At 34.8% G+C, this 24,693-nt stretch overlaps 1 protein-coding gene across 1 annotated transcript in view; it reads right to left on the bottom strand.

Annotated features, from left to right (window-relative positions):
* Positions 1–767: 767 nt before the first annotated feature.
* The window catches only part of DTWD2 (DTW domain containing 2), a 98,169-nt gene continuing 74,243 nt past the window's right edge, over positions 768–24,693 (bottom strand). Inside the window, exons 5-6 of the mRNA XM_063295309.1 lie at positions 10,076–10,204; positions 768–1,985 (exon numbers count right to left, since the gene is read on the bottom strand). Coding sequence (XP_063151379.1) covers positions 1,815–1,985; positions 10,076–10,204 — 300 coding nt within the window. The 3' untranslated portion in view covers positions 768–1,814. The remainder of the gene's footprint in view (positions 1,986–10,075; positions 10,205–24,693) is intronic.

Raw genomic sequence — 24,693 nt, 5'->3', positions numbered from 1 at the left:
TTGGTCAGTTCCTATAGTATTAGGGCTCCTAACCTTTTGGGGCCAGGGGATACATTTGAACTTCTGAAACCATTCCATGGTTACTCTCACAAAATGGCTTGTTATACTGTAAAACATGTATCTAGCAGACAGCAAACTGGTGAGGTCATTCCATGCCATGCCCACTTTCTCCAAAAGATGCTTTCAGCATGCCTTTGCCTTTTTTTCAGGGGAGATGAGCAAATGTCCACGCACTGGACTGCGGGCATCACCATTTTTAATTTCTTGAAATGCCTACAAATCATTTATTGGACCCAGCAATATTCTTGGAAATAAAGTTGAAGCTGCAGATCAGTGCTTTGTAGCAGGTTATCTTCCCATTTAATTTTTTATGTTAAAAAAGTGTAGAACAAAACCAAGTGAAGTTAGGGCTTGACAGGTGCCAGTGGAGGTGTCTGTGAGTATGGGCACCACATTGGTAGCGTAGAGTTTCAACTCCAGAAATATCTAATAAGGCCCTGTATTTTCTGCAAGTATAAGGAATGCCTTTCCTAACCGCTTGGAGGTCTATTGTTGGTGTCAATCATTCATCTACTTTGAGAATGCTTGGGATTGGGCCTCGCAAGTCAGAAGAAGAATGTTCGCTGGCTGGAACTGACAAAGCTCTGAAGTTCCAAGATGCTTGTCTGCTGGTTCATATTTAAGGTACATTTTACTTTCTTTTTCAGAACTTAAAGATCCTTACATTAAAAAAGTAGTCTTTATGATAATGAAGATAAATGTCAGAATAAAATAACAGAATTATGCTTTACTGAGTTTGAAATAAGCAAAAAATGGCATCATTCTCATCAATACAAACAAAGCCTAATTGCTAGTAACTTCCCAAGTATAAATGTTTCATCTAGGTCTATCTACAATAGCAATATTCTCTCTCAAAATTAGCAGTTTTTACTTGCAATTTATAATCTCAGAAGTATTGATTTCATTTCTATCTAGACAAACTACATGGTTAGATATATAATATTGACTCAAGGTGTTATTTTTCATCTCTTAATATTTAATTTATAACAGTCCTCAACTTCAATAAAAATGTACTATCTATATAAAAATATAATCTTCTGACATAAACAAAACAATGCCACCAAGAAAAAATAGAATGTAATCACCATGATCTAGCAAGCTATATCTACAAAAAGTTTGTGCTTTCATGTATTCAGTTGCCATGGCCACGATGTTCACAATCTCATAGAAACACAGAATGTCCCATATTCTTTTTTTGCTTGCCGTTTTAAGATTGGAATGTCTATTTTTTGCCAGGCTTTAATGATATAGGAAAACATAGGCCCCAAAATACACTTATCTCAAAACACGTTTGTTAACTGTTATTTAAGTTAAGAAAGCAGGTATTTTGGATTCTTGTGTCTACTAGGGCTTCCAGGTACCAATATACATGGTACCAATACACAGTACCAATATACACCTGCCATATCCATATTTATATTACATATGTCCGCTTTAATAAGAAATTAAGGGGAAAACATTCAAATTATGATTTAATTATTACTCTTTAAAGTCAAAACAAAACACTTAAGAAATGTTAATGTTAAAGATTTCTTGCTGCATCTTTATCATTATTATTGTCTTGAAAAAAAGCAGGCAGAAATTCCAAAAGCTTCGCAGGCATTTTGCTTTTGTATCACACTTGAACTCTGCGCAGGGAGCCACGTGAATTTGTTTCATTTTAGGAGATGGTTATTTGGATGAAATCCATAATCAACTCTGCTTCATTAGCTAAAAGGAATAAAATATTTTAATACTAAATCTATATGGGACTCCTAAATTTTAACATTATTCACTAAAAGTTCCATTCTCCTGAGTTTGCGTTTATTTTTTGGCATTGGTTTGTCATATAAACCATTTTTAAGAAGATGCTCTTTGCTGTGATGGACTTGGGCACCATGCTGGATCTGGAAAGCACAAAGAGCTTGAAGAGGACGGAGTACAGTCTGGGAAGAAAGAAAGGAAAAAAGAAAAGTTACAGATAGGCTTAAGTTACATAGGTCTATGGTTGCATAAAGTGAGATAAATACTTTGCTTCTGAGCATATTTACTTGGAAGTTATATTAATCTCATAAATAAATTTGCTTGAGACTGTGGAATATATTCCTGGCTTTAAAAGGTCAGTGAGCAAATTTCAAGCATGATTTTAAAAGCAGGTGCAATCTCAGACTTGCATTCTTCTGTCTTGGTCTACACATTGAACTGCTTAGTAGTATGTCTAAGAATAAGCCTAGCTCAGCCTATTATTTCTTGCTAAATAAACTAGAAATAGTAAATTGAGAGAAAATATTTAAATTAGAAGTTGCTTGGGCAAAGAATGCATTATATGCAAAATGTATTCCATTACTACAAGTCCATTTTGCATAATGCTAATTATAGGAAGGACATCATTTTTTCTATTGCATATGCCATAATTATAAATCCTGAAAATACAAAAATGCCTCTGTGAAGAGTATAAGAAGAGATAAAAGAGTAAAGATTCCCTTGAGTTGAACTCGATTCCTGCTGGCACACTGTCACATCATGTAGTTTCCCTGGTAATAATATGGAAGTTATTTGCCACTGCATTTTTTTTTTTTTAAGATCAACCAAGATCACTTTGTACTCCTGTCTGCAGTGTCGTCTTTTGGCTGTGTGGTTATTAACGTGATTACCCATTTCTTTACCAAAAAATTATTGACCGACATCATTACTGAACAATGATTATAAAATATTTACTATGATTTTAGCTGAAAGGATGAAAACTGTCCTGCAGGATTTTATACATGAAGACCAGTGTAGTTTCTTACCTAAAAGAATATCAGAAATATTCTTAATATATTAGAAAACTTGGAACAACATAATGAAACACAAGCTGTGTTGATCTTTCTTGATGTGGAGAAAGCATTTGACAGTTTGAACTACACTTTTCTGTTCAATATTTTGGAAAATAAGGAATTTGGAGAAAATGCTGTTAAATGGGTGAGATCAATACTATACAAATGGCACAAATTATAGTTAATGGTGAATTGACTAAATCCTGTGACATACAAAAAAGGACAAGACAAGGCTGTTCACTTTCACCACTGCTGTTTATTTTAGTTCTTGAAGTTCTTAACAGAGACATAAGACAAGATGAAAGAATAGTTGGGATGAAGGTGAAAAAAGAGGTGTACAAATTAAGGGCATTTGCAGATGATTCAGTTTTAATTATGAATAGCCTTTGGAAGGAATAGATTAATGGAAAAACTAAATGAATTTGGTGCATTAGCTGGATTTAAAGTTATCAAGGAGAAAATGAAAAGGTTAATAAAGAATATAAAGATGGAAGATCAAAAAGAGTTGATAGTAAAAACTGGTTTCCAGATAGAGAAAAAAGTCAAATATCTGTGTATTACCATGACTAATATGAATTGTATGTTATTTCAAAATAATTATGTCAAGGTATGGAATGAAATTAAGACAGACTTGTTAAGATGGGAAAAGTTACAATTATAATTGTTTGGAAGAATTTCTGCGGTGAAAACGATGCTTTTATTTCAACATTTTATTTTATTTATATCAGCACAGGAAGCATTTTATAGAAAAGAAACAGTGGGCAAAGAGAAATGGTTAACATATCAAGATTTGTCAGTATAGGAAGATGGAGAAATTAAGATGAAGCCAAGGGAACAATTGAATGAAGAGGGATTAAGTGTTCAGTGTTTTTCATATGCACATTTAAGAGAAAGATTTAATATACTGTAGATAAAACGGTAACTGGAATTGAACATAAGATGAATTTGAAACTGAATTATGTATGAACACGTGAACGTATAAACTTTTGCTAAGATTTGAAAGGAAAAGGAACAGGTTAAGGATTGCATAATGAAATGGGCCATGAATTTTGGTTATAATATACAGATGGACAATTGGGAGAGAGTGTGGCTAAATGGGATGAAATTCACACTGTGTTACAATGTAAGAGAGAATTTTTATAAAATGGTGTACCATTGGTATGTAACTCCAAAAAAATTATCAAAGTTGTATAAAGGTGCTTCGAATCAGTGTTGGAAATGTGAAAAACAGGAAGGGACATTTTACCATGCATGGTGGACTTGTGAAAATGCTAAAGAAATCTGGATACAAATACATAGAATGATACAAAGAATTTTTAAGATTAATATTGAGAAAAAGCCAGAACTTTTTATTAGGACTTATGGATAGCCAATTAGAAAAGACTCATGGAAGATTGATTTTATATATGGTGACTGCATCAAAATTATTGTATGCACAATGATGAATACTGAAACATCCGCAATGGAGGAATGAATTGTGAAATGACAGAAATGGCAAAACTGACCTGTTTGGTCAGGGACAAAACAGTAAGTACTTCTATAAAAGACTAGAAACCCTTTACAGTCTTTTTGCTGAAAATGGAAAAAAGTAAAATAATGATTTCTGGATTTGATGATTGGAAAAGAATTGAATAAGGGGCTGAAGGGATTTTTGAGGGAGGAGGAACAATGAGTTTGTTTATAACTGTTGAAAAGAATTTACTTCCTTTTTCTGATTCCTGTTTCTTCAGTCGGTTTTTCTTTCTCTGCTTTGGTCTTCACAAAATTTTTCTTTTTTCTCTTTCTCTTTTTCTTATTCCTTTTCTCTTTTCTTTATATTCTTTCTTTACATTTATCTTTTATATACATAAAAACTTTTGATAAAAATTATTAAAAACACGATCACCCACTTTTGTTTTTATTTATTAGACTTATTAAAAAAATGAACAAAAACCCCAGATTCCATTGTCAAAATTTGTTTCCATTATAAAATATTTGTTTTTAAGCAAGAGTAACATTGAAGATTGCATACAACTTAACTGAACTTTAACTATTAATTGAGAGACCAGTGTTGTATTGTATACTGATTGAGGTATTGGACTAGAAAGGGAGACCCAGGTTCTAGTGCACACACAGCCATAGAATTTCACTGGGTGATTTTAGGCCTGAGAGAAAAATAGAAGGATGGAACACTATGTACACTGCCTTTACCACCTCAATGAAAAGCAGGATATCAATTTAATGAATAATTAAAAAATAAACTGGTATAGTGTGGGGATAAGGTATAGGACTGGATTAATTCTCATTTCTGCAAACTTTCTAGATTGTCATAAGTAAGCAAGCAAATTCTTCAAACCTTTTTTAAGCATCTGCAATATGGAAACCAAGTTACTTATTACCACTCTAGATAAGGCACTAGAAATAAAGCATTTGAATACATGAAGGTACTATACTGCTTTTTGCAGTAATATAGCAGTCGTAGAAGAAGACATTACAAATTTGGGAAAGAGCAGATCTTACTGTTGGGACTAGCTTTTAACAGTGTTAGGATCAATACCTGTATCAGTGTTATTTTTAATTCTGGCAGAATATTTTACATTATACTTACTTTTCTTTTAAAAGGAACAAGCAAAAGGCAGGAGGTTTAATTTAAAAAGTAATATGCTGAAGCATCAAATATAACTTTTCCAGTTTCATTATGATATGACAGAAATATCTTCAAAAATTCAAAGATAGCCATAGTATTTTTTGCTACAAACAACAAACCTATGTTTTTCAGCATATTCCCTAGATTCCAATATATTTAAAGGATTTTATAAAGCTTTTTAAGCCTATTTAGTCTAAAAGTTTGCAATAAGGAATAAGTTTTATATTAAAATATTTTGGGGATTTCTGGAAAAGGTAACAGCCATTTCAAGTGATAAATCCAAAAGGCAAAGTATATGGAAGGCATTTTAGTATTTTGGCAGAGTCTTCCATCACAAAGCAGTGGGATCTCTCACAAAACAAAGGTTAATGTCTTATTATTGTTCTTTGGCCTAATAGAATAAGCTTAACCTCTAGGGATGTCGTGTGCCAAATTCTTGTAATGGCATTTGACAATTTTAGGCTGTTTAGTAGATTGAAATATCCCCTTCGGTCAAAGTTTGAGACAAAATGTATACATTAAGTAATTGGGGGTGGGTTTAGAGATACATTTTAATCTTCAAGCTGATTACCAGGTTTGCTTAGATCATTTTGAAAAATAACTTATGAAGGAATGATTTTGCATGTAGAACTATTAATCACTTAATTGAAATAAGGTATGAGTGTTTTACAATATTTCAGAGCTTGGTAGTGATGCCACTGCATTGTTTAATGTATTCGTAACAATTTAGTATTATATATTTTATGTGTATAAACATGCATTCACACACACAATGAAAGATAATTACTAGATTATTTATTAAGTAAATAAATAGGTTACAATATATGAGAAAAACACTTATCCAACTGTAAAGGAGGGGAGGCAGAAGACATACTTTCTGTGTTTTATAATGTTACATATTAATTCCATTTTGTAAACAGACCTTGACAAAGGAATAAAGGCCTAATTTGAAGCAATGGCTATCTTCATAATTCATTTTAAACAATGGCAGCAAGTGCAAATTTGGCTAACAGGATAAACTGAAAAATGGTTGATTACTACAATGATAGATCCAGAGGTAGCAAGAGGTAAAAGTAGGAAGAACTGTCAATAACTCCAAATTATACACATGGCAAAAGAACCCACTCCTCACATTTTATATCCTCTAAAGCAGCCTTTCTCAACCTTTTCACCCTAGAGGAACCCTTGAAATAATTTTCAGGCCTTGGGGAACCTAGGCTCAAATATAGGCCAAAAGTTACAAAATTATTATATTCATTTCATGCGTAGGTCTGTACTTATGCATTAACAGTGTTCTTAAACTAAAAATAAAGAATGAAACTTACCTCTTTAATGTGAAGTTGCCCAGATTTGAAATAATTTTTTAAATAAATTCTGATCTCCCAGGAAATTCCTAGTGCCCTCTTGTGAAACCTTAGGGTTCCACGGAACCTTGGTTGAGAAACCTTACTCTAAAGTATTTCATTTTTCATATACTTTTTTTCATGATCATGTTTGGTATGTGGATTTTCATCACACTATATTTGAAATCAATTTGAAGGTAGAGTAACAAGATTTGACCATTGTCAATTGCCTCAGCAATAATGAGACGACCAATTTAATCATTACAGAGAGTGAGGTGTCATCAGGAAGGCAATATATAATAAGATTTGAGATCCATTTTTCAACTTAAGATTAATTAGCTGATATTGGAAAGGTGGTAGTAGGAGATAGAATTGTTCAGCACCTTCCCATCCTAGCAATCACCTACTCTTTCCACCTTCTTTCCCTTCTTGATCACAAACATGAGCTATTACCTGAGCTATAAAAAGTTTGTTATACTTTTGTCCTTGCATTTTATACCAAATGTCTTCCTCAAATCAAGAATCCTCTACTGTTCTTTGACAAGGAGGCTATAGCCGTTCAAGTCAGTCAATTTTGCCTTTACATACCCTCAAATCAGAGTGTAGCTGTATGAAGGAACAAATATCCCAAGCGGGATGTATGTTGCAATTCCAGCAAATATCCTTTACAAAGCTCACATAATGATTTTCTTATCTCATGGTAAAGGCAGGCTATATTATTAGTTTTTCTTTTCTTTTTTTTATTTCCCCTCACAGACACTTCTTGCACATACATTATGAGAGGACTAGTTTCTAGGTCTTGTCAAAATTGTTGGTTAAGCAGCAGTTGCACAAGGAACTGCAGTCAAAGCTGTGAGACAGGAGAGGGATCAAAGACACTAAAATAGCAGAGAGAAGGAAAAGAGATGAAAGAAAGGGGTGGTTAATTGGAAAAGCAAGGAGACAGAGAAGGACACTGCAATTTCAAATACAATTTTTTGGAAGGCTTGGTAAGTGAGAGGGACTTATTTCTGGGTAAAGAAACAAAATTAGGCTATTGCAAGATAGTTGCAAATATTGTACCTGCTTCCTTTCTCTCCTTCCTCTTATACACTGGAGATTCAGCTGCAGAAATCTGTCAACCTTAAGCTAATGCTGTACATGGAGAAAAAAAATGCACTTATGCTAAACTGGACCCGGTAATGTTGCATGGATATATGGCCAAATGACAGCTATGCAATGTATTCAATGAAGCAATAGCTTATTTTTAACACATCCTCTCTGTTAATTCAAACCTGCACATCCACATTATACGGACTAGGTGAACATTCAACATATACAGGTAGTCCTCAAGTTATGATGGCAAGAGTCACTTGTTGAGATGGGCGGCTATAGAAATTAATTAAATAAATAACTAAATTGGGACCAGAATTTCCATCGATAAGCCATGCAATTATAAAGTGTGATGTCACATGACCACATTGCTTAGTAACAGCAATCCCTGCAGTTGCTGTTGTTAAGCAAGGATTGTAGGTCATTAAGTGAGCACCTCCTTGCAACTTCCTGCTGGCTTCCCACAAGCAAAGTCAGTGGAGAAGCTGGCAGGAAGTTGCAAGTCCCGGCTCGCAAGCAGGCTGGCAGGCAGGAAAGTGGCTGCTGCCAGATGGGAAGGGAGCGAGGTAGTGTGCAGGTGGGCGGGGAGGCATGGTGCGAGCGTGATGGAGATTGGTGTGGCTACTGCCAGGTGGGAGAGGGTGAGCGAGTGGCCAGGGAGGGTGTGCAAGTTGCCGGGAAGGCATGGAGCGAGCCCAGAGGAACTGGGGAAGGATGCTCGGGTGGAGGAGACTTACCTGAGCAACTTGCGACCTTCCTTGCTAGCTTCCCAATTGACTTTGCTTGTGGGAAGCCAGCAGGGAAGGTCGCAAATTGTGATCAAGTGACCATGGGACGCTGCAACTGTCATAAGTGCAAGCCGGTTGCCAAGTGCCCAGATCGTGGTCACATGACTGTGGGGGTGCTGGGATGGCCAGAACTTCAAGGACTGATCATAACCACCACTCATTCAGTGCCATCATAACTTTGAATGGTCACTGAACAAGTGGTCATTAACCAAGGACTACCTGTATAATGCAACTGTGGAATACATGTAGTCCTTGGGTTACAATGGCAATTGGAACCAGGATTGCCATCATTAAGCAATGTGATTGTAAAGTGTGACATCACATGATGCATCACTTAGTGATGGCAATCCTAATTGCCATCACAACCCCAAGACACATGGGGTGTTAAGGCGGAAGCGGTGGGAGTCCCAGCTAAGGAGGGTGGAGGTGCCATGGGTGGGGGAGGCCCTGGGAGGGCCAGCACAGGCTGCGTATGAGCTGGCAGGCAGGGAAGGCACAGCATAGGCCACACATGAATCAAGGGAGGGTGGGGAGGCCCAGCGTAGTGGGAAAGAGCGACTTACCGGAGTGACTTGCAACCTTCCCTGCTGGCTTCCTCATTGACTTAGCTTGTGAGAAGCTGGCAGGGAAGGTCACAAATAGCGATCATGTGGCTGCGGCTCCCTGTGACATTTTAATCGTGAGCTGGGCACCCAAGCACCCGGATTGCAATTGCATGACTACAGGGGTGCTGCAATGGCTGGAACTTCAGGGACTAGTTGTATGTCCATTTTTCAGCATGCTGTAACTTTGAACAGTCACTGAACGAATGGATGTAAGCCAAGGACTACCCTAATGACAAGTTATGCAACAAAAGCCAATTAATCAAAAGCATCTTGTTAATATGAAGATATTAATATCATATGCTTGGTATAAAGACATATCGCAGATGCTTTCTTTAAAATATTTCCAAAGTCTCCTTTATTACTTTCCGCCCCCCCTGCCCGCCCTTATTTAGCTAACTAAGTTACCAGTAAAAACTAAGTAAATTGATTTTACATGCTTTGTGCCATACTGGAACAACAGTACTGTACATAATGTTGAAAGAGAAGCTTTCTGAAGCTCTGTCATAGGAATGGGATGAAGCATATGAAAAGGACTGGCAAGATTAATTATATGTAACAGTAGGTAGGGTAAAGAAACTTAGGAGAGTTCTATTTCTTCCTGCCACATTTTCTAAAAGATTTTCTAATACAACTCTTAATTAGGAAGTTTTAAAAAAAGATGGAGTGAAAAAAATTGAACTCTGGCCAATAAAACAGATCTTTTTTTAAAGCATTGCTTGCATTTGGTTATTCCATTAGCAGAGTACATGACTTTAAAATTACCTACCTCTTTAATAACATCATTTTTTTCCATGATGGCAAGGGCAATAGCTGCACATTCAAGTGTGGACAGGCATGCATTTGTGGGCTGGGTACGAATTACGTACTGACTTGAAAAGCTGGTTTTCAGTTGTACCTGAAAACAGTAGTTTCAGATTAAAGAAATATATCATTAAAATACAGTGTGCTCTCTGTTTCTAAAAAATTTCCTTTAATTATATAGGATTGTAATTTTTAGTAATAATCATTAGCATATGCTGTAATGACACATGTTGTATTTAATACACGGATTTGCAATATATTAATATTTTGTATATTTATTAAAAATAAGGAAAACAAGCTCTAAAATAATCTTTTTTTTAACCACTAAAGCAAAATCCTAAAATAGGATTGCACTAGTGTAATAATGTCTGTATTAATAGATATATAAAGAGAGTGTAGTTCAAACTGCTACATGATTATTGAACTGGATCAAGCACTGGTGGAATGAAACTGAACAGATTGGAGAGCAGAGAAGGGAAGGTGATTTCTGCTAATTGCCTTCCTATAAAAATGTTTTGATGAACTTTGGAGTGCTCCAGAACAGTGTACAAAGTAGTACCAGCAATGCAAGGGGAAAGAAGGAAATAGTGGAAAGTATTGCTTGAAGTAGGCAGCCAGGAGGAGAGTATCTGGATCCAATCCACAGATTGAATTATGATTTATAACTTGTCTTTCTAGGAGGAACTAAACTGAAGAAAACTGTTGTAAGTTATACATTTTGTATGCAAAGCTTCCCAGGTTCAGAATCCCAACATCTCCATTAGAAAAGATCCATAATTTCATGGAAGAACATGGATTTGTATTCAGTTAGATCCAAACAGTATTGGATTTAAAGTATTTTTTTTAAACTAAGCAATCCCAAATTATAGAAGAGATACAAACAACAGAATTGTATTTAATCTACTTCAAAATGATGTATTCCATTGGGTTACAATTTCATTAAAAAATTAAAAAGTACTTGATTTAGAAACTTGAATATAAAAAGTTAAATAAAATATGTGTTAAAGAATCATGTCAGCTACTGGAGTTTGAGTTAGCCTCTCTTCGCAAACTTACATACATTTGAAATTGATTAATTAGTTCTGCCTAAAATGATAAACACTTTGCCCTATCACACATGTTAAACATGTATCAAAGAAGGCAGTACCACTCAACCTTTTGGCTATGAGTTTTAACAGCTTTAAGTCTTTTATTGTATTTATAAACAGCTACTAGAAAGTAACCCAGTGGTCTCTGAAACAATGTTTAGGCATTTTTCATTAAGTCTCTACAGCTTCAGGCAGAATCTGAATAGAACTGAATGGCTTTGAGTCTCTGTGAAATAGTACATCTTCCTAACATTTATATCCTAGGAAATAAGAAATAAAACATAAATAACTGAAGTATCAGAACATGCAAACATCTTTAAAATTGAACATATTCCCTGTAGTACCTTTTAGAGGGATTTTGCAGCTTACAACTGTTTCTTTAATATGTTGAATATACCTAAATAAGAACTACTACCAAGCAAGAATCAACTCATTTAACAGCAAAGCTAACCACTTTGTATGTGGGACTCTGGATGTGATCTCTTTGTTTCAATGCCATCCCATTATATTCCTGGTCAATTTTATTATGAGAAAATGGGAAGGGCATTCCTTGAGGATTTTGTCAATAGGTTTTGAAATATTACATTTATTAATTTAATTTCTATGATACAAAAGTAACATTTTTCAGAGATTACATATTTCACTTTGGCTGGACTTTAAAACATGATTTTATAAAAAAAAATATTAATTCCTTCTTCAAGCTACTTTATATGTCTAAGTGTAGTTAACATGAGGAAAACAGGGAAAATAAAATTTAGCTTTATTTTCCTTTAATAAACAATTTTGAATGATATATTTGAATAACAGCCTTGTCAGATTGTTTGAATCAAACAAACTTTGATCAGGCAAACAAAGTCAATGACTGTATCTATGAAAATAATTACAGAAACAAGTGATAAAAAATGTATTCAAAGTAGAATGAGTATTTAGTAAAAAGAAACAGCAGAAACGTCATGACTTCATGAAGTGCCCAGTGTTCATAATGTATAAAGCATTGTTTATAAATCATTATGGCTTGCCTCACACAAGGCAAACTGGAACCAAACAAACATTCTAGCTTCATAAATTGTGCAAATTGTATGGAATCTGGAGCCAAAGAGAAGCAAAACAGATTACCTATGTTTAGTCAAATTTCAAGAATAGATCAACAAGAATAATAATAGTGGGGGGGGGGTTGTAGAGGGTCCTGAGGAAAATCAATTGAAATGGGTATTATTACTGAACTATTAAAAGGTGAAAGGTGAAAGGTCCCCTGTGCAAGCAGCGAGTCATGCCTGACCCTTTGGGGGGACGCCACTTTCATGGCAGACTATAGTGGGATGGTTTGCCATTGCCTTCTGTAGTTGTCACTTCCCCAGCAAGCTGGGTACTCATTTTACCGACCTTGGAAGGATGGAAGGCTGAGTCAACCTGAGCCAGGTACCCAAGAATCCAGCTTCCGCTGGGATCGAACTTGGGTCATGGGGAGAGTTTCGGTTGCAATACTGCCACCTACCACTCTGTGCCACATGAACACATTAAAAGGATTTACAAAGATATGCCTTGGTTTTAATATATTTTATAGTATGCAGAGGGGGAAAAAAAGTAATATTTCTTGGTGTAAATTTTGCCATTAAATTCTTACTTAATCATCAACTTAAATTATAAACTGCTACTCAGCACATTTTTGCAAATGGACCATCAGAGCGTGTAACTAATGTTCATTTTGCTCACATTACAATTTTACAGTTAGGTAGTAAGATATATAAAAGTAACTGATTATCTAGAGACAAAATACTTTATTTTTGCAAAATCTGGAACAGAGTGTCAATCTTCATACTAAATCTATCTTACAAAGGAGCTTGTTGCCTAATGATTCATTAAACATTACATCTGCTATTATATTATGCTCAGTAGTTCATTGTACTGTATTAAATACGTCTGCACAATGACAGCTATGTGTGAAAGACATTTTTAGAAGTTAATTACTTATATAGGGAGAAATGCAGTCCCTCCTTAATCATGTTTGAATACTGGGTTTCAATTACAACCAAAGTTTTTACATTCCACATTTGAATAGGACTTCCTTATGAAGTTTTCGCTAACATCAAAGGAACTTCACAAGTGATATGTAAGTGGCAGAATCTAATCCTTAACTATTATTCATAAAGAAACATATTTGAATGTTAATGAAAATCATAACCACAATATCAATCTTTTATAGTCTTCTATACTCATACTATGACCAGCATACTCTCAGTCTCTTCCCTATAAATAGTATTTACGTGGAGTATACAAGTCAAAATTCAGAGTAGACAGACACCACACTTCTCAAGCATACAGTACTTATTCTAAGGTTTGAATGTAGTAACTCTTAATTCTGTACAATATTATTACAATCAGATTTTTTAAACATGACAAATAAAATTTCAGATGTTTACCTAATCTTAACTATCTATAACTTTATTTTAAGGTTATATTCACAGAGTTTAGAAGGAGGCTGTTTTAACCACCTATTTTCTTACTATCAGATGAATCCAAGATCAGTATTAGGTTTTTATGGATTTGCATTTCTAGTCCATAAAATCTTAAAGTCTAACAGCAAAATACTCAAACTGAAAAGACAAAAGCAGAAAATAAAACTCTAAAGTGATATAAAACCATAAATTACTCCTAAATTATTTTCAAGTTTTATCTATACATGCAATGATAATCAAACATTAACAAGAAAAAAATACAAGAGAAGAAAATAGACTGGCAAAAACCAAGCAAATATTCTCTACATAGTTTGGGAGTATATTTTACTATTTTATTTAAATTACATGAACTACTTATTTTTAAGAGATACAAAATCATACACATCCATATTTATATTTCTATTAAAAAGATGTTTCTATACATGAAAACAATCCATTAGGATATGTTTTTATATTGTATGTGTGTGTATATATATATATATATATATATATATATATATATATATTTGGTTTGAATTGTTGTAAACTGTCCGGAGTCATGTATTTGAGATGGGTGGCTATATAAATTGAAATAATAAATAAATTACTCTGTAGACAGCAAATCTGAGTGAAATAAACCTTAGTGAAAGTTATTCAAGACTCTGCTGTTATGCTACTTGTTCAGCTAATCTAGTTTTTCTATTTAATGACCCAAAGAAAGGTTTGTGTTTGAGTTATGACCACTCATTCAGTGATTGTTCAAAGTTAAGATGACACTGAAAGAGTCGTACTTACAACTGGTCCTCGAAGTTGTGGCTGTCACAGCACCCCTGCGGTTACATGATGCGACTTGGGTACTTGGCAACTTATGACAGTTGCTACATCCTGCAGTCATGTGATCAACATTTGCGACCTTCCCTACTGGCCTCCCACAAGCAAAGTCAATGGGGAAGCTGGCAGGGAAGGTTTAAGTCACTCCCTTAAGTTGCTCCTGCCACTTTTTCTCATATGGATTATGAAAACCCAGGGATCTCGTACTCCGTAGCATCCCCCACTGGCCTGCATTCCACAGTACCCCCCACCTGCCACAGCACCCATGCACCCCGCCCTGTGTTTGTTGCCTGGGACTTCTGCCTCTTCCTGCTTAAAGACCAGCCCAGTGTTGCGGTTATGATGGCAACTGAGACTGCTGTCACTAAGCAATGGGGTAATATGACATCATGTTTTATGACATCATTTAGTGCTGGAAATTCCAATCACAACTGCTGTTGTAACCTGAGAACTACCTGTACCTTAGTTTTCTAGTGGTTTGCTATAGCAAATTTGGGAATTAACCCACAAAATGAATTAACTTTATGTTGAACTATTCCTGGGAAAAATGGCCACCAAAGCTACAACAGCATGAAGTAAGAATGTTGTATAATATTTTCAATTTCCTAAAAGCCTCAAACCTAAATTAGTAACTAACTGACATTGCCACCAGTTCAGGATAACACTCCCATATGATATCCTTGGTTCTTAACAATAAGTACCACTCATTCTTCTCTAATGGGAAGTGAACAAAAGGAAGGAGAATTACAATTGCTTTTCTTCTTCCAACTCACAATATAGATGAACAATCTTATTGACAAATTAGTAGAATTGTGGTCAATAAATATATAAATAAATGTTGATGCACTCTGAATGTCTTTGTCTTATTTTTAAATTTTATTTTCTTCATGGGCCTCTACATTCATTCTTTCATCACAATAGAGTCATGCAATATTTCCTGTTGAACTTCTAATATTTTTTTTAAATTAGCAATAAAATAAAAATAAAATGAATGGCATATTTGCAACCCTGAAATGGAGTGCAAAAATAGAGAAAAGAAAAGAATCCAAGATTGTACACAAAAGATTTTGCAGTTTTCTTGACCAATATGAAATAACGAACTCGTACGCCTATGCTACATGTAGTCTAAATCATTAAGAAAAAGCTATGCGTAGCAAAAATATCCACTTGCTGCTGAATGAAGTCCCATCAGTTACTTCTTTAATGGAAAAAGAAATGCACAGCTAAACTGAGTGTCAGCCCACTTTTGAAAATTACATCAAGAATATAAATAAATTAGCCACTTGAAACATACTGGCTTTAATTTAAAGTGACATTTTAAGAGCTTCAGGTTTTCATATTCTACAGGGAATAGCTGCTATGCAACTGAAGGGAACAGATAGCCAGAAAAAGTAAACTGATGTCAGAAAACTTTTGTTCTTTATGTTCTAAGGCTTCTATATGGCTATGTAATCTTGCTACCACTGCATGATATATTTACAGAAATGTTAGAGTGCATTTCAATGACCACAAAAAAGCTTTTATTAAAATTTCCATTTTCACTTTGGTCATAAATACATTTTCTCATATTTTATGGCTGCTGTTATCAAAGTAAAGAATCTCATTTTTTCTTTTCTTATTAAATGTACAGCTAGATGCTGGCAGGTAGAGAAAGTGCTGGATTAGAGCTGGGTACACTGCATAAGAAGACCAAGGATAAGCATTTTGCTTCAAAATTATGTGACTGGAAGTCCCTGGAAAACAGAATGTTGTATTCCTATATGTACATACACACACACACACCATGGCTATCCACAAACATATGTATGTGGTACATATATATGAACATGCACTGTTATATAAATTTGGGCTTTGTAATGGTTTACAAAGGCAAAATGGTATTTAAGGGTGTAAACATGGCACTTGTCTACAATTCCTTTTTAAATATAATTTTTATTTAAAAATTTAATTACAATAGTAAAAACTAATAGAAGAGAATGGAAAGAAAGAATAAAAAGTGCAGGAAAAAAGAAAAAGGAAAAGAAAAGAAATAGGTAAAGAAATGACTTCCAACCTTCATCACAAGTATAAACAAATTTAATAACTTTTCATCCCTATAAGGTTAAACAGGTATCTCTTCATCCCATATCCTATCCCTTATCTATAAGCAAATCCATAAAACATCAACTTTTCAATCCTGGTGTCAGCAAAAAATCCATAAAGGGTTGCCAGAACATTGCAAATAAAAAAAAGTCTTAACTTAGATCAAATAAACCAACTTTATATTTCTTCCTTTTACTTCTAAGTTTATCCACCGAAGCAGATACTATTACTGATAGTGCTGATATTGTAGTTACTAATTTCTGGCTCCGTTCTTCAAAGATCTCCTTTAATATTTACAATGTTATAACATTTTATGTCATTTTGTAAGTCTCAGTATTAACTGACATCAAGAACAAGCTTGTATTTTTTTTCTTCTGCTTAAAATATTTAGTCCCCTCTAATGCCCAGTTTCTAAAATCATCACTTATCTTTTGTTATGACTTGCAATAACTAGGATAAGCAAAATAAGTCTGTTTCCCATGAGGAGCTGTTTATTTTTTAGTTAATTCCAAAATCTTATAGTAAAAGTCAATATTCCAAATTTATCTGGACCTTTAATCCGTTTATAAGATTTAGATCAAAATCTTATTTAGCTTTTTGCTGTTTATTTCAAATTGTTTAAGTACTTAAAGTTATAAGTAATTTTTCTTTTGTTCAGAGTTGAAGATAAATTCACTGGATGAAGACTTTTCAAACTTATCATTCCAAAGATCTCTAATAGCTTTAAGATGGTTAATAGGCAATTTCTGAAAGTGATTAGAAAATGCAGTTTGCGAACTTAGTGTCCTTTAAAAGTCTCTGCCGTGGTTGCTAGCAAGATGGCCGATCCTGTCATCTCCAGCACTCAAACCAGTGGAAAACCACTGTCCTGCAGTCTCCTCACGAGGAGCAGCTGTCTGGAGTACATGTAGGCAATATCCTGTCCTCTCTTTATCTGGAGAGTTACCAAGGAACTGGTCTACTCATTGGTTCCTTGGACTTTGCCACAGTCGTTGGCTCCGCTTTCACAGAGCCTCTTCAGTTCACCATACCTCCCCTGGAAGTCTTGTCTACAACTCTTTAAGGCAGCTTTGAGTTTTCCTAGAATTGTGTGGGAGCTTTAACAAGTGGCAGACATGCGTTCATGTCCCTGCACACTCTGAAGCACTGCACAGCTCTAGTTATTGTCAGAAGCTATTGTTCAAAAGAGGACAGGACAGGCCCGGCACAATGCAAACACATAAAAACAATAATTAAAATTGCTTATATTCTGTTAGTGATTTACATCTACATATACCAGACATTCTCTCTCACCTATACAAATCACTCTCATGCAGAAAACACAGCATAAATACTTTCCCTTCCCTGCTTCCAGGAGAATCAGCACAGGAGAAAGAGAGAATGAACAAACACAGGATAGTGAGGGAGTGAGCAGAAGGTTAGCTGCACTGGAAAGAGAAAAAGAAAGAAAGGAACAAAATTGGAGTGGGATGAAAGAAGAAAGAGGCAACTGACAAAGAAGGAAAGAAAAAAGAGAGAACCCTGTTTAGGTATTAAAAAAAGTTTAAATTCTCAAAGCAAACAGCTCCTCCAAACCAAGGACTGGTGTTCAGGTGATCTTCACAGGCATCCGTGTTTTGCAGCAGTAATGCCTGTACCCATGGTTCCTTCCTTTGTTTTCAATAGCTTTGTCTATTCTTGTAAAATAAAAGGGATCCAACTATCCACAGATAGTTATTTGGGTGGGGGGTGTACAAACCTCACTCCTACTCATTAAAAATAATCGTTGGCTAGAACTAAAGCCTAATAGAGCAGAAAATATGGGCTGGGATATGCTGTGGACCTGTTTTAACTTAACAGTAGACTGCTTCATTGGAAATTCTTAATTTTCAAAGACAGCAGCAGACTCAAAAGAGCAACTGCAGAAACAGTCGCTAATGTAACAACTCTTACAAACATTTCCCACTTCCTTCATATTCTGTAGTCACCCATTGTAGTCCCATATGGCCCTACACTGCAAAACAAAAGGAATATATCTTCTACACAAAAGAAGCCTATGATGCAGTCAGAAAAAGATCCTTGTGCTTCTGTTGCTAAATTACCATGGAACTGCAGACTGGAGCATATAATGCTAGTGTTATAGGGTTGTTATAGCAGCTTTCCCCTACCCTGTGCTTTTTGCACATACAAGAGTAAGGGCATGCTAGGTAAGATTGATGGGGACTGTTGACCAAGGCATCTGGAGGGCACCCCAGGAAAAAAGTTGGGTTAAACTATAAGAAAAATGTTTTCACACGTTCAAGTTCTATAACACCAGGTATAGTCAATTTGTACTGCTAACTGTGATCTAAAATAATATTTTACTGACAGTGAATATAACTACAACGAATAGTGGAAACCACAATACTGTAAAATGTGGCATCAGCATTACTATGATCCATTACCTCTGTTTGACAGGATAATGCAACAGAAAACTACATAAATTAGTTCAAATTTTACCCTAAAAAACACACAGATAATTTCTACAATGCAAAGTCCACATTCTGCTACACTCTACAGTGAAGAAAATCGAACGTTGTTAAGGAACAGTGATGGAGAAATAGAGAGCCATAAGATTTGCATATAACTTGCAAAGAAAACAATACCCTGAACAAAGTGATATCAACAGATAGATAAATGATAGGCTCTCCAAAGCCTTTGAGGGTCAAGCCCAACACTCTTACACACGCTATAATAAATATGTTTATTTTATGATTTCCTTATACAGGCCCTCATTTAGCAACTGACTCATTTAGCAACTGTCCAGTTACAACAGTGGTGAAAAGGTAACTTTACAGCCAATCCTCACAGTTATCACCTTCGCAGATCTATAAAGCAAAGGAAAACTGAAGTAAGATCATAAGCTCAGTTCCGGTTTCACTTAGTGACCCCTTTGTTTAATAACCGAGCTGCCGGTCCCAATTATGGTCACTAAACAGGGACTGTGAAGTGAAAGGTTCCCTGTGCAAGCAACAAGTCATGTCTGACCCTTTGAGAGGATGCTGCTTTCGTGATGTTTTCGTGGCAGACTATAGCGGGGTGGCTTGCCATTGCCTTCTGCAGTCGTCACAAACAAGGACTACCTGCATTTATTTCTAAAGTACACTATCATTGTACTTTAATTTAGCATTTAAGATACAAAAATATAAGAACTTTGGTATAGCATAACAAAGTCCAATTTAATCTAGCATTTTATTCATACAGAGGTCAATCAGAAGCTTACAGAAGAATGTAACCAAGATAAGATTCAGTCTATAATATTTTTCTTTCATACAGTCCCAATTCCATTGCCTATTATTTGCTTCTGCACATAGGAAACAATTCAGTCTTTATATATAATTACACAATTTAGGATTAGACAACATGTATAATATAAACAAAAACATGACAGAGCTTTACATTATTTATTTTTCAATTAAGACAATTAATTTGTGATTAGAATTTAAACAAAGTTAGGTGAGAACAATTAAGTTAGCATCAGAACTTCTACCTGTTAGCACCATACCATTCTTCCTAAAATTAAAAAGATTTGTTACCAAAGATGTTTTCTCCCTTTTAAAATTTACACTATAGCACATGTTAAGAATGGCCTCTTTTTTCTTTTTTATTTGGCCTTACAACTTCTTGCCTAAGCTATTAGAAATTATGCAAACATTAACATTATTATAATAGATGAAAGAGAACCTAAGATACTTCTTTACGATCATATATTTTTAACTATAGATGAAACTGGGAAATGGGGAAAAAAAAGGAAGACAATGGCAAACCACTCCTATATTGTTGCCAAGAAAACAAACATTTGATGTCTCTGTAGTCACCAAGAACTGAGTTTGAATCAAGGGAGATTTTATTTTAAAGATTATTATGCTGTATGATTTTCCCTCTAGGTCTGGCTGTACTTTCTAGAGTAGGCTATTTAGATCCTGCAACTGTATTAGCTATATAAAATGAGAAAGAGAACACTATTCTCACAACTGCCATGTGGATAGCTAGACTCTATTATTCTGTCAATAATTTAGTCTGCATATTTGTGGGACACCAACTGCCATTCAAACTGTCTCATTTTAAGAAATTAGCATATTTTAACTTGTAAAATGCTGATTTTAATAAGAAATATTACTATTGGAAAAGAATTAAGCTGAATAGCTGTTGTACTTGTGAATGCTGATCTACTATGACAGTAAAATAAAATTAACATTGTAAGTCTCTGTTCATACACTACAAAAACAGGGGAGAGAACTCTTGAAAAGACTGGTATTACCTTTTTGCTCTGTGTATAGTTCTGAAATGAATGTCAGGCAACTGATCAATATTTTATGCAGTGCTATTCTTTTAATAATTAATGGAAAAGAAAAGTGCTGCAAGGAAATGCGGGCACTGAGCAGAATAAGGATCTCAAGACTGGGTCATGAAGTGAAGAAAGAAAATGTAATTATATATATTGCAAAAGCTGTTTAATTAACTGTAAATATCAGAAACACTCTAAGACAAAAGCAATATCTCTTCACTGAAGTGTTTGGAAGGCTACTAATTCTCTACATTTCCATTTCTTTTATTTATTTGTTAATGGTACTGGATATTTCCTGAACTATGAGAGAAACATAAAACATCATGCATAAACACATACCCACATCCTGTAAAACCAACCAATAAAACTTTGAAAGGCTCAGAGTACCAATTAATAATGTAACTACATATTTTAATTTAAATAAATCAATCTAAAAAGAAAAAAAAGTCATTTAACAAAGCTTGAGTTAAGAAAGTTGATCATAATACATTCTGAGACTGAAGGAAACAACTTGGTGATGGCAATGGTGAAATCCAGGTAGTGGAACAGGCCATGGGTTACTGGTATTAAAAATACCTACAAAAATAATGAGAGTGGTTGTATCAACAAAGTGGACCTGCTATAACATGAACACATGACCTGGATAACATAAACATAAGATAAATATGTTTAATAAATATAAAGATAAATATAAAGGAACACATTTAGTATGTTTAAATTATGAGAAAATGAACTTGAGCTATAAGAGATGAGATGCTGTGAAAACCAATGTGGAAAAATATTCTCATATAATTACTTATTTAATGATATCCATAGACTGTTGACTCCATACAGATTCACAACAACTTATAACATATAGGATACAGAAAACAGAAAACGCTAAAAATCATACAATCCTTGGTGTTAGTGATTCCCACATTTTTCAAACATCAAGTACCCTATGAAAGAATTCTGTCTGAATCACCCTATAAAAACTGTATGGGAGGGTTCCATACAAATCTTCAGAAGAAGATTCAGAAGTAAGTGTTTCACAAGAGAGGTGCACAACTTGAAAAACAATGTGATCTCATGCTCATTTGATCTCATTTGGAAGAATGTCAAAGAGAAAAAGATAGTAGCTTTTAATCAAAGGTATGATATGATAAGCAGGAAAAGAGTGGATGAAAGCCTTAGGCAACAAGAAGGATGTATGATGACTGAATACAAACTTTCAACATCAAAAAAGGATGAGAAAAAAATGTGTCAACAAACAAATAAAGGAAAATGAGAGCTTTTCAAATAAGATGAAAGAAATTACAAGTTACGTTACAGCCAATGTGAGAATATTTAAGAGTAACCATAGAATAGATCTGATGGAGGCAAAGAAAGTTAAAGAAAGATGAAAAGATTATACTGAATCCTTTGAATGACAAATGTTTGTTGAGACAGGGTAGATTCAGGAACTTATTCCCCAAGGAAGTTAGGTACAATAGGCAATAGACTATCTTTCATACAGGAAAACACCAGGCACAGACGATACTCAGACTGAACTATATAAAGCTTCAGAGGAAATAGTTAAAGTGTTAACAACTCTTAGGTCATAAATTATGGAATAAAATTGTCTGGAAAAGATTGATGTATATACCAGTTCTGGAGAAGAGAAATAAAAGAGAATGCACAAATTAACAATCCTTGCACTAATTCCTTATGCAAGTAAAGTTTACTTACAAACCTTAGAGCTATGCTAAATGAACAGGAAGATTTCAAAAAAGACTGCTGGACATGAGACTTATATAGGTAATATAAAATGGGTAAGAGAACGAGCAAGAAAATTTAAAAGGGAGGGGTGGGTTGCTTTTGCATTATTGACTACAGCAAGGCCTTTCTTTATGTAGATTGTGCTGAAATTTAGAATATTTTAAGGCTAATGGGCTGGCACAATACCTAACGATTCACTTTAGAATCTTTACAATGAAAAAAAAGCTACAGTAAGAACTGGATTTGGAGAAACAGAGTGGTTCAGAATATGGAAGGTGACAAAAATGCATATTGTCTCTATCATCTGTTTAATTTATATAGCAAATGTATTATGAGAATGGCAGTGTTAGAAGAGATGGCAGCAGGAAACAAAACAGGTTAAAAACAAAGGCATTCAGAAGACTAAATTCCAAGTGATTGCTAAATATTAAGAAGAAAATGGCAATGTCAACCTGCATGCTCCAGTTATATTACTGTTGACTGAGAAGATGTAAAAGTGCTATGCTGTTTTGTTTCCTTGGGCTGAAGAACAGATAAAGATGGAGCATATGTTGGAGAAATAAAGATGAAATTAATCCTACAGATGACTCTAATGACATACTTAGAAAAACTGTGGAGATAAGGACAGTTCATTCACAACAATAATCAGAATTATTAAAGTAATTGTCTTTCCAATGGCAATGTATGTTATGAAACCCGGACTTTGAAAAAAGTCAGGGAAGGAAGATTGATATCTTTGAATTATGAATCTGGAGACAGTTACTAAAAATAACCTAGATTACCGGAAGTGTCCTAACAACCAGGAAACACACTGAGACAAGGAACTGGTCTCTAATATTTATTGCTAGTACTTAACAGGAATCTTAACAAACTGAAGAAGCGTGGGAAAACCCAGACATATAACCCCCAAGGGTTAAGGCAGTCCCGATCTGTGTCTCTTTGAATGGCTGAACAATTCATCAGTGCTACGCATGCGCTTGACAGTCTGGATGGGAGCTCCCTGCTCGCCATCCTTACTCATGACAGGAAGAATCAATCAATGAGTCCAGGGCAAATAAAATCTGATTACTCCCTTTAGTAGCAAGTAGATAGGTAAAGAGAACTCACACTAGAAAATAATTATCAAGCTTGACAAAGTTGAGGGAAGTACAGCAAGAAGACAATATATAAAAGGACAGAATCCATAAGATTATTAGAATGTCCCTGGAAGAGCTGAGATATTACTGTGATCAGGTGAAGATGGTAAGCATTTGACCATGCAGTGGTCAAGTGTCAAACTGAGCCACATGACTGTAATTGAAGGCTACATTAAAAGGAACCAGTAATCCAAGGCCTCTCCAGATTTTCTGACTACAACTCCTATAAAACTCATACAGCACTGGCAATGTCCAGTGTTTATGGAAGTTGTTATCCAAATGATTTGGAAGACTCCAGCTTGGTTACCTCTGAAATAGGATCTCTGATCAATGTAGTGGAAACCTAGTATGTGATTGGTGACATAAGCAAACTTCTGATATTCAGTTCAGTTTATGAAAGGCAAGGCAGTACTTGGGCTTACTGGATTAGTTTATTGTTGACTGATGTTATATTAGCCATCAGCACCTCCAAGTATATTCAACTAATAGCCAGCAGAACAACAATTTGTAGCTGGTCTCAGAAAACCAGTTTGGTATTGTGAAGGAAAAATTAATTCAGTCACAGCATGAAGAGATAAAATCTTTTCCAAGAGAGAGAGAAAAAAAGGTAAAAAAATAAATAAAGCTGATAAAACTTGACACTTGCAAGTGAAGATGTTTCAGATTTTCCAAGTATTTATGGCAGTGTTAGTAATGAATGGAAAAGACTGAGAACAGCCACATTCAGGCAAATATATCTGGAGCCTTTGAATTTATATAGAAATCTTTCCATATAAACAATTTTGCAGAGACCATATGAATATGAATGAAACAGAGGGAAACAATAATAAAGAAATAGGCTCTCTAATCCTACTGCATTTAACACTACAGCAAAGGGATTTTTGGATTCCTGAAAAAGACTATGGTACTGTTGATAGGCTATACATACAGAATCTAATTATAGCCAACTTAACATCAGATAGTATAGA

This window comes from Candoia aspera, chromosome 2 (assembly GCF_035149785.1).
Source record: "Candoia aspera isolate rCanAsp1 chromosome 2, rCanAsp1.hap2, whole genome shotgun sequence".
NCBI classification, from domain to species: domain Eukaryota; kingdom Metazoa; phylum Chordata; class Lepidosauria; order Squamata; family Boidae; genus Candoia; species Candoia aspera.
This window is presented reverse-complemented; position numbering and strand designations above follow the sequence as displayed.